This window comes from Ahaetulla prasina, chromosome 5 (assembly GCF_028640845.1).
Source record: "Ahaetulla prasina isolate Xishuangbanna chromosome 5, ASM2864084v1, whole genome shotgun sequence".
Taxonomy (NCBI): Eukaryota; Metazoa; Chordata; class Lepidosauria; order Squamata; family Colubridae; genus Ahaetulla; species Ahaetulla prasina.
The window spans coordinates 32,101,359-32,113,382 of record NC_080543.1 but is presented as its reverse complement, the minus strand read 5'-3'; the positions used below and the strand labels follow the sequence as shown (position 1 = coordinate 32,113,382).

Sequence of the window (12,024 nt, the reverse complement as noted above, 5' to 3'; positions counted from 1 at the left end):
TAATAATAATTACATGAGCTTTGAAAAACTAGAATTGGGAGAATTAAATAGCTTTCAAAATCCCTGAATATGATCAAGATTTCATTTGCAAACAGTGACAATTCTAATGTTTGAATAGAATATCAACATTTTTCCCTGCAGGTTTGAGTCCTTGTTTTATAGAGGACAGTTATGAATCAGTATGGTTGAGGACCAACTCCCAAAAACTTCAGTATCTTTGCTATCCCAGGGAAGCACTTTTAATGATGGTGTATGAGTTCAAACAACATATCTGGAAGCCCAACAAGATCAGTCTGCTCTTCCTAAGACTGTTTCCTTAAGCAGTCAAACTCCTCTTTGCAAAGCAGCAAAATATTTACATCTTATAACTATCCCCAATCTCCAAACGTATTATTTATTTATTATTTATTTATTTTATTAAACTTCTATACCGCCCTTCTCTAGAAGGACTCAGGGCGGTTCACAGCCAAATATAAAACAATATTCATAATACAATTAAAAATACTATAAAAATCTAATTAAATTTTGGCTCCCATTAAAACTGTTAAAATGATAATAATATCCCAATTAAAAATCATAATAAAATTAGGCCAACCCTGCGCAATGAAACAAGAGGGTTTTGAGCTCACGTCGGAAGGCTCGGAGGTCGGAGAGTGATCGTAACCCCGGAGGAAGGTCGTTCCAGAGGGTAGGAGCCCCCACAGAGAAAGCTCTTCCCCTGGCGGTCACCAGCCGACATTGTTTGGCTGACGGCACCCTAAGGAGACCCTCCCTGTGGGAATGCACAGGTCAATGGGAGGCTATCGGTGGCAGCAGGCGGTCCCGTAAGTAACCCGGTCCTAAGCCATGGAGCGCTTTGAAGGTGGTCACCAGCACCTTGAATTGCACCCGGAAGACCACCGGCAACCAGTGCAGCCTGGTTAACTTTAATATGCTGCAATGTACTTCCCACAGCAGTCTTGGAGGGTCAATATTAAAAAAAAAAAGTCTATATGAGTTGAGATTGTGCCCCTGTGGACAAGGGGCTATTAAAACACAGCTCACATTCTACTCTGTTGTACCTTCTATAAGGATTCACGAACCCATCTCCTAACACCTCACCTGATAAAATATCTGGGAACCACCAGTCTTTTTTTTATATTCAATTGCTGTTATTGGGTCAATCCAATGTCTCTTTGAAAGTAGCTAAATTTTGTTTCACTATCTGCAAAAGTAGACTTTGCCCACCGACAATCTACTACCACTTGTTAAATATTATCTCGTCTTTTTAAATTAAATTAAATTAAATTTTATCCTAATTTATTTTTCAATACTTATTTGTAATGCTTGTTTCTGACTGTAATAAAATTACTACTACTACTGGGGGGAATATCAACATGGCATACAGCTTGCAGAATCACTTCTCCTCATTTATAATACCTGACAAGAGTTGAACACTTCAGGTTCCATTAAATTAAGCAATGTCATTTTAGAAGATTCCAGAAATCTGTATTTTCTGTGCTGTGCCAGTCCTCTGGAACACCATTCCTCCATATGGCCTCACCTTCACTGACTAGTGAGAGGGTGTCAAAGGTCTGGCTTTTTCAACAAATTTTGGGTTAAGTGTGAACTCATTGTATTTTATATAGATATCATTCTTCCCCAATGCAGTTTTTCTTATTAGCCTTTTGTATTTTACTTTTCTATTGTTTTACTCCTCATAAGTTGTTCCACATTCATTAGTGAAGTAAATGGTCTTAGAACTTACTTAAATAAATAAACTAAACTATATTCAAATGTCTAAATAGTTTAAATTACTTAGGTAACAGTAACAGAATTGGAAGGGACCTTGGAGGTCATCTAGTCCAACCCCCTGCTCACGCAGGAGACCTGTACTAGGGATTCAAACCGCCGAATTTTGAAAGTTCCCATATAATGACACACAAGATGTTTTATTCTGTAGCTATACCTTTCACATTCTAGTGCTATTTTTTAAACAAAAACCAATGTCCAGTCCACATATTTATATTTATAGCCCCCTCATGAAAAGCAAAAGTATAAAAGAGGCTTCACATGGATTCATTTTTGTCACCTCAGTTTCTGAATGTTGGATGTCACACCAGAAAGCCGATAAATTCCATCCACAATTCCATGAGTCTCAATGAACTCTGCGCAGCTCTTCAGTACTATAGGAACTACAAGAAGAAGAGAAGGTATTAAACATCATTATTAATATTTGTTACTAAAAATAGCTGATGATGAATAAATATACAGTTGTGATGCAAGTATGAATCAAAATAATTGCTAGATAAAAAGCAAAATAAACTCCCTATTCTAAGCATATGTATGACAGATAGAAACATGCATATGGTTCTACTTTGTAAAATGGAACAATATCTTGGGTGGGGGCTTGGTTGTGCTCAGATTAGTCTGAGTTGCAGGGGGATTTGAGCTGGTGAGCTGCATTGCTGTTGTTTGGCTTCGTGTTTGTGGTCGTGCTACATCTTCATAGTGGGTGTCAGTCTGCTGCATGTATGGATTGGAGGGGTTTGAAATGGCTAATGTTGCAGCTGCGGTCTGGCTTCTGGTCCTTGGTCGTGCTTCATGATCAGTGTGGGTTTGGGTCTGCTTTCTGGGTGGATGTGTGGTGGTGCCAAACAACAGCAATGCAGCTCACCAGCTCAAATCCCCCTGCAACTCAGACTAATCTGAGCACAACCAAGCACAACCAAGCCCCCACCCAAACAGGACACACCCCCAACCAATCAGAGCACAAAAAAACCCCATCCAATCAGAGCACAGCCAAGCTCCCACTCAATCAGTTCAAACCCCCACTAGCAGTTAAAAAGGAAGAAACAGCTGCAATTACACATTGCTCCCAGAAGCTTGAAGCTGAAGCCTGAAGATGACGAATGAGACTTCGTCGAAACATCGCCAAGACACTTCCAATTTTACGCGGGAGAAAACCCAAATAACCAAAGACCTACATACAAACACCCACGAAAACCTCAGAAAACAAATATATATATATATATATCCATCTACCAATCAAGATGCAACCAGACAGCCAACCAACCCGCTCACAGCAACACTCCCCACCAGTATTTATAGAGAGACGGCAGCTCCGACCACTCTTTGCTCGAGAAGCACAAAGCCAAAGACACCAGCCTTAAGATGATGAGTGAGACCTCGTCGAAACGTCGCCAAGATACTTTCAACCTTACACGGGAAAAGACCTGAATCTAGGTTTGACAATACACCAAAATTTAAAAATAAATATATAAACTAATACCTGAAAGAGTGAGAAAATCTCATTGAATACAAATGCCAAATACTTACACAAAGATAAAAAGAAGGAATCAAAAGAAGGAGCTCAGATTCAGAAAATGAGACCGATTTTAGAAAACCTTTTTCATGTGGAAAAATGTACATTCTGTCTCATTGCCTTCTTTTAGCCTTTGTTTGAAATACAGTACTTTCTATTTCTATAGGACAGTGTTTCTCAAATTTGCCAACTTTAAGAAGTGTGGACTTCCACTCTAGCCAGTCATGTCCTTTATGGAGATCAAAGGCTTTTTAAAAAACTGATGTTTTTCATGTTGTTTTTAATTTTATCTTCTGCCTGCCTACTTATCATACATAAGCAAAATTACAGGGATGCCACTTTATTATTATTCAGCAGTTTGTAGCTATAGTTACAGGAAAAATTAGGATAGTTAAAGTAACTTCAATGGATTCATTTCCCATTATTATGTAATCAACTTATACATTTCATTTCTATACAATACCCCAGAGTTTCATAAGCAAAGGAAGTTATCATATCATATTTTAAATAACAAAGTGACCACATATTTGTAAAGGATGCTAAAAACAAACAAATAATAAATACAATATTTGTATCACAATTTCTCACATATTTTCCTATTTTTCTTTTTAAAAGCCCACCCAATTTGCAAGAAACAATTGCTCTGAGATTTCTAAAACGTCTCATCTCTAGTTATCTCACATTGAGGAGAACATATTTCATTTTACAAGAACAAGATAGTCTGTAGTCATATTTTACAGTAGTGGTCTCAAGCATTTATGCAATTCTTTTCAGTTATATTTCTATTTTATAGTTTCAGCATATATGAAGGGTAATAATATAGTAAAATATATTTCTAATCATTTAACTAAATAAACAAATTGTCTTATAGGAAATTATTTCTATTTTATGGTTTCAACATATATGAAGGGTAATAATATAGTAAAATATATTTCTAATCATTTAACTAAATAAACAAATTGTCTTATAGGGAAAAAAATCAGGTCTAGCTCAAATACAAATTATATTTCAATGTATAAATATGATTGCTTAAATAATTATCTTATTACTTTAAAATTTTACCAATTCATACAATTGTGCAAGTTTCTGTAAATTACAGTTTTCCAGAAAATGTATCATAGTTGTAGATGAATTGATGCTATGAATTCATAGATGAATTTTCACATTAACAAAGATATTTACATTCATTTCCAGATTGCTCTGCCATGTTATTAAAAAAACAGCAAAAATAAAATATTAAAACTTTAGCAACATGACTAGATTCTGACCTCGCATGCACATGAAGATAATCTATTATTTGTCTTATCAATATAATATTTACAAAATGTATATGCTGGTGCAGTACAAAAAAACCTAAGCCATAGTTTAATCTCCATTTCGGAACAAAACACAAATATCTGCATTTATATAATACATTATTCCCTACAACAAAGTTTTAAACCACAATGGCTATATTCATACGATATGCTACAAACAAGAAAACCACATTTTGACTAAGTGTCATGTGCATAACCTGCTATTAAGCTATGATCTATAAACACTGTAATTCTTTTAGCATGCTAAACTAAAACTGAACAAGCTGCCCTCTTAACTTAATGATACATGTGAATCCACTCTGCACCTTGCAGAACAGATCTATTATCATGGAGGACTTATGTGCAAAACCACACAGACAGCCTCTCACAAACAAGCTGCATGTTGTGATGCAGCCCTGCAAATACAGCTTAAAATATGATATTGTGTGAAAAGCTTTTGTATCCATACAGCTTATGCCATATGGTTTATAACCAGTGGTGGGTTGCTCCTGCTTCACCCCGGTTCAGGCGAACCGATAGCGGCAGCGGGAGGCTTCACCCACCCACCTAGGCATCATCAAAAACGCTCTGCACAGTGATGGGTTTCAAAAATTTTTACTACCGGTTCTGTGGGTGTGGTTTGGTGGGCGTGGCATGGCTTGGCGGGCGTGGCAGGAGACGATACTGTAAAATCTCTATTCTGTCCCCAATCCAGGGGAAGGTTACTGCAAAATTCCCATTTCTTCCCGATCAGCTAGGACTTGGGAGGCAGAGAATAGATGGGGGCGGGGCCAGTCAGAATTTTTACTACTGGTTCTCCAAACTACTCAAAATTTCCGCTACCGGTTCTCCAGAACTGGTCAGAACCTGCTGAAACCCACCTCTGGCTCTGTGCATGAGCAGAAGCGCCACACGCTTAGAAAGCAAGTGTGTGCGCCCATGCACTACCCATAGCAAATCGGTAGCCCCAGGATTTGAAACCCACTACTGTTTATAACATGTGGCTAAAAAGGATATTTTAAAGATCTTTAATATGCTAAATACCTCAAATGTAAACCCTCTGGACATTCAGACACTTTGATTTGTTAGTAAATTATAACTCACAGACATCTATACATGGAAATAACAAAATCTGGAACTTGGGAATTTTTGGCATATGTCAGGATGCAAGTACGTAAGTGTGGGATTTGTGTCATGGCATCACCATACAGATTTCATTATTTTGATATACTGCAATCTCAGCTTGCTGTGGATTCATGTCTAGATTCTTAAGATATGTTATGATCTTCCTATTTCTGGCCTGAATAAACAATGGTGGTAGCTTAATTTTGAAGATAAGATAGTTGCAATTAAGAGTTTACAAATCTCGTTAAACAAGTTCCATCCAATGACAGGATATGTCTGCTCTCTATAAAACCATCCTCAGTATAGTGTAGCTACCAAGAAAGCAAAATATTTCAAATTTTGAAATTTGCAAATCATATTTAGGACCTTTTTAATGGTGAACTGCTTAACAATGGGAATAAGAATTACATCTAATAGTGTAACTACTTTCTTGTATGCAGAAGTACAAGGACAAGAAGAGACAAAGACGTAAAAATTGCCTGGATTTTCCAGGAGAAAATAAAATATGCAAAAAAATCTTATTCTGTTTTCTTTTGTCCTATTTTCTTCCAAAGTGGCCAGAAATACCTTTGTTCAAACATCAGATTGTTTAGCTTTTCTTTTCTTTTTTTTTTTCCTTATCATCCTTCAGTCATTTGATTGGTAATGAAATCTGACATTCAACCCTCTATTTCCACCAGCACATGAGCTCCTCCCCTTTTTTGCAGACTATTTCCTGCTGTTCTCCCATCCTGAACTCTTCTGCACCAGAACAGCCTGCTTCTTATGCGGGTTTTGTGATGTCAAGAAACGTCCACCATACATTCATTTGGTTTGTGACCAAAAATTATAAGCCTGGACCTCAAATTCCAAGGATTAAAGGGCTAGGCATCAATTTTCTGCAAAGCCAAACTTCTCAATAAATTGACTGCAGGAAAGCAAAAGACAAAAATGTTCTTTTTCAGTAATGTGAAAATCCAGAAGTGGCTTAGTTCTCTGACTCAGTACTAGCAGGAGCTGGGTTAAGACGGTAATCATAGCACACAAAGTACTGAGAGAATTTTGTCCTAAATTGTCTGCAACAGTTCTTAGTGGAAAAGAATCACAACATTAATCTAATTGAGTTGGGGGGAGGGAGGGAGAGGGAGAGAAGGAATTTGTATATATTGAACTTTTGCAGTAACTTTCTTTGTTTCCAACATGTACAAAGTACTGAAACTTCTGAAAAAGAACTAGTTTTCTATTTTTCATGGGGCAGTAGACAGGATTAAAAAAAAGAAAAAAAGAAAGCTCTTATGTGTGAGGAAAAGGGGTATGACTGAATTTCCCAATCTACTTATGTCTATAATTGAAACCATGCTGGAGGCTTAGAAGTTGGAAGAGGGAATTCGTGTCACAAAGTTTCTGCTAGTTTTGCCAAGAAGGGAAAAGGTCCTCATTTTACAACTACAATGGAAACCAGATGAGGAATAAAGAGAGAATGTAGGCCCCCCCAATATTACTTGAGTGAAAAAACAACTCACAGTGAACATATTAAGACAATAAAGCTTTTTAAAAAACTGTTTTAAAAATCCCTTAAAGTGATAGGATGTCAAAGAAATGTTAGCCAATTGTATATATCTAGAAAAAGCTTTTTGTGCAGAGTTTTCCTCGTTACTTTCTGCTCTAGTCAATGTTTTGGAGATTTCATATGACCTGCCTTCAAATTTCCTAAGCATTGGGGGGGTTCCACATTATCTGCTCACTTAAGCATTATTTTCATAACTGGTGCTTCAAGTAGGCAGTCTAGTTTTACTTTACCTAGTACTGAATGATTTGTTCTTCTATGGTTCAAGATGGTCTTAGATAAAGGAAACCATGACCTTCAAAGCATGCACCTTTATTGTCAGTGCCATTCACCTAATGTCACTTCATGCCTTGATAAATAACATGTGGATGGCATTCAAAAGAGAGGCTTCCCATAAATGGGATTACAAACAAAATGAGAAGCGTTAAAACAGCTACATCTTTTGAAAAGTTCAGAAGAAGATGCTACAGAAACTTGTTTAGCCACTTCACTTTGCTTTTTTTTTTTTTTGAGGGAACAATTGAACATGGAAGTCAAAGAGATACTTTTCCCCTAGAATGACCTCTCAAGATGGCTGCAGCCCTAGATTCAGAGTGAGGCTAAACTTTCCACATTAGGAAATAGTCACAGGACCATAGTGGCCTTAAAAACAACATGAACTTCACAGTAGTATCACTTATATTTACACTTCACAGCAGTATTACCTATAAGTGATACTTACAGTATAAGTTGCTCAACTGCCAAACAGTGGCAAATAACTGATTCTGGAGTAGCATAGCATAAACACCATATGTCTTAGTGCCCCTTGTTGGGCAAGATTTATTTTTCCTTTTGGGAGACAAAATTATCTTTTTGTAAGTATCAGCAGTTTAGTACAAGAAATTCATCTTTTTTCTTGTAAGTATTAATAAAGCAAACATGATGATGCCAACTTTATTATTCATTATTTTATAATGATTCTCACCACTGAATGTACATTTTGCATACACTAGGTCAGAGGTCCCGAACCCCCAGAATGTTACTGGGCTGCAGCCTTTTGGGAACTGGGCCACTAAAGTGCGAAGCTTCATTGGTGCATTTGCGGGATTTAGGTTGTACACACAAAACCATTTCCTCCCTGCCACTAAAACCACCGAAGCTGCCACGACTCCTGCTGGTTTGCAGAACCAAAAAGGTTGGGGAACTTTGTACTAGGTCACCTCCTTTAACTCCATAGGTGACAGCGGGCACCTATGTCAATTGTCAACCATAACTGCAAGAACTCTTTCTTAGTGAACTGCCAATAACACACTCTATCTGTATATCTTTTTTTTTTAATTGACAAATGGGTTATTTTTTTCCATCATTTATTTTTGCTTAAGAAATCTTACAGATGTTCCTTTTTTCTGACAACATTAATTGTGGAACCTTATCATTAATAATCCTTAATAGATGTCACTATTAAAAAATGGACCTGCCCTTTCCCCCTTCAATAGACCCATGATCAGAAGATAAAACAACTGTGTGAACAGATGTCTACCCTTCAATGTGTATTTAAACAAAGGTTTTCAATTCCCATAGCTATCAATTGAACACTTTTCATCATTTAATTTATAGAGGAGAAAAACAGTATCCTACTATATTCATGTGCCAATGTTTATATTTAAGTCCTGGAAGTCTGAGACACCTTTATTTAAACAGGAAGATAGCAAATCAACATCAAACAGGTTTAAAAATTAATAGCCCCTTTTATGTTTCCATGATCCATCCTACTTTGACTGCTATAGGTTTGTTTTTGAACTTTGAACAGGCCATTAGCAATGTTAGAATCTTGTAATGGAGGCTATAGCGCTAATCATTCTATTTTATCATTTTGTCACAATATCAGATAGTTCAGCAATTTGTCCCAACGATTAGTATAATAACTTGCAAAACTGACTAAACTCTATTTCAGTTAGATGAAGCAACATACAAAAGTCAAGTATATAGGCCTGCTAGACCTCAAAGTGGTCAGGAATTTAGTCTCTGAAAAAATCTCCAGGAAAAGATATAATTGGAAATAACAAATGAATGAAGGCTGGAGGAAAGCAATGTTTTAAGTATAAGCATTAACTCACTAAAACAGAAATTGAATTGATCTACAGTATTTTGTGAAATTAGTAACCTAAGTTGTCTCGAAGGTGCTTTTTCAACACCCTTTCTTGTTTTTCTTTGAAAACCTTTTGCTTCTCATCCAAGCTCCTCCAAACTCAACATCCAAGCAAAACATTTTCAAAGAAAAACAAGAAAGTCCAGTTGCCTCTTGAAAAAGCACCTTTGGGAAAACTATGACCTGGATGACTGAGAATCTCCCTAGACAGTAACTGAAGTTGGGAGGTATTCTATAAGTTAATAGAAAAGCACCAAATTCCACCACTGTAATTAGAATGAAAAAGGAACAGAAATGGCAGAAGCAATAACACAAAGAAAAAAATAACAATAGCTTCATTTATGGAAAAAACACCAAATTTGGGCAGAACTTCAATTTGTCCAATGACTGTGAAAAATAAAATAATGGGTAATTTCATCCTCCATTTTTGTCATCACTTGACTATTTAAATCACAATAACTGGCAGATGAATGTTGAAATAAATCCAATAAATGCACTGCATATAATCAAACATCAAGAGGTAATGAATATTCTTTTGGAGGCTCAGTCAGTGTCAATCATCAATGACAAAATGGTTAAACCCATCATTGCTTAAATACTTCAAAAAGAAAATTCACACCCCCAAATAAGGGAATATTAGTATTTATCTATGATTCAGTCCTTATTCTGTTACTTAACTACTCTTATTTTTAGCATGGTCTTCCAAATACCGAATCTAAGACTGCCTGTATGAGGAAATGAAATGAAATAATTAAACCTCAGAGAAATGCAGTGGTAAATGATGTTTTTATAAAAAGAGAAATAAACATAGGAATCAGTGATTATCCTGTTCCAAAAAAATAAAGATATAAATAGGTATAGAATGATACACAGTCTTCCAATTTACTTTCTCCTTTTAAAAGCTTGTTTTTTGGCCTAGTATTTGATTACAGTTTCATCCAGGAGACCTCACATCAATTCAGATAATTTAGATACTTCCTGAAGCAGAGAAATTGCAGCTGGTTCCATATTCTTTTGCTTACAAACCTTCCAACGCCAATTAAATGACAAACTTAAGTCCTAGATATTTTTTTACTGGATATCCTTAATGGGAGACCAATTTAATTTAGCTTCTCTTAAACTTGCCAGATGTCTTTTATTTCAAGGATTGTTTCTTATAGAAAGGATTTGCTTATAATATAGTGCTATGACTGGACAGTACATACATATCACTTCTCTCTTCTTCTACCCAAATCTGACCTCATGCAGAAGTAGCCAAAACTAGGTTTACAAAATGAGACCTTTTGTGTGTATCATATACAATTGCTTAAATGAATCTTCCATCAAATATATTAAATATAATATTTTCTCTGAGCTTATTTCAATGTTTTCATTAGTTTGATTTTCTGTATTTTCTACGGATTTCAAAAGTTTTACATTGTATTTCAGGTTGACTAAATATAGTATATATAGTATAATACAGGTTGACTGTATTAGTATATTAATGTGAATTATCGTTGAATTAAATCAATTGCCTCTAGAGGAGATGGGCAGCACACAAATCAATCAATCGGATAAACAAAGTTGTTATTTTCTCTTACTCATTGCGCTGTGATTCCATCCAGGCAAACTCTGGCAAATGTGAAATTTTAAATTACAAATACAGAAATAACATGGAAATGTCACGTTTTAGTTTTTCAATCTTGGAATTCTGTAGGCAAATTTCACTTTTCACACATGAAAAAGCAACCATGACAAGGAAAAAGAACATGGAGAACTCTACATACAAAGGTAGTTATAAGGAATTTTTCCATACCTCAGTGCAATTTGTTTTGAGTATACATGTTTATGCTTTTATTATTCATGGTCTTGGATAAAATACTTTAGTTTAACATTCTTCATCCACACTGGTTTGCTTTATGGTGTATTTCAGTTACAGTTGGCTCAGAATTCCCAGGTTTATTTATTTTTAAAACCATAAGAAGTTTGTCCTAAAGTGTGGAATAAATTCTATATGTGGCTAGAAAATAGAAATCAAAATAAGAATGTAAACTGAAATTTGATTAATGGGAAACTAAGAGTATTGAATATTGGTAAGGATAAAATACTGATTATGTCAATAAATAGGATGTAAGTATATATAACAATTTTGTATACAGGAATGCTTAATATGGTTATACAAGAATAAGAGAATGCTTAGGAAAATTGAATGTAATAAAGATAATTGTTGATGCGGAAAATTGTAAAATGTTATATAATGTTAAAAATTCAATAAAGTCAAGAATTTAAACTTAAAAGCTTTTCTTTGCCCCCTTCAGTATAGGAGACCTCCGTTTATAGCAATCCACAAATAGCGCTACTTTGTTAGACTGAGAACTGAGAACTTCACACTTTCACTTTCAGATGCCATTTTAAAGAGTCAATTAAACAGAGAAAGAAAAAAGGTTTCCAATTTCAAAAGGGGAAAAGTCAGGATACTTGCGTGCTGTTTCTACTTCAAAGATCGAACGCTTGTGATTTTCCCCATCTGCTTAAGAAGTCAGTCCATTTGAAAAGTCATTTTGAGCAGAAGTGGTCCCTTCTCCCTTTTCCTGACAAAGCAGGAGCACGTTTGAAGTCGGAGCGCAGCGGGGCTCGGTGGGACCTC

General features: G+C 35.8%; 1 protein-coding gene across 1 annotated transcript in view; it reads right to left on the bottom strand.

Moving 5' to 3' along the window:
* Positions 1–12,024, bottom strand: part of ARHGAP31 (Rho GTPase activating protein 31) — a 136,973-nt gene that overhangs the window by 64,446 nt on the left and 60,503 nt on the right. Inside the window, exon 2 of the mRNA XM_058184764.1 lies at positions 2,072–2,174. Coding sequence (XP_058040747.1) covers positions 2,072–2,174 — 103 coding nt within the window. The remainder of the gene's footprint in view (positions 1–2,071; positions 2,175–12,024) is intronic.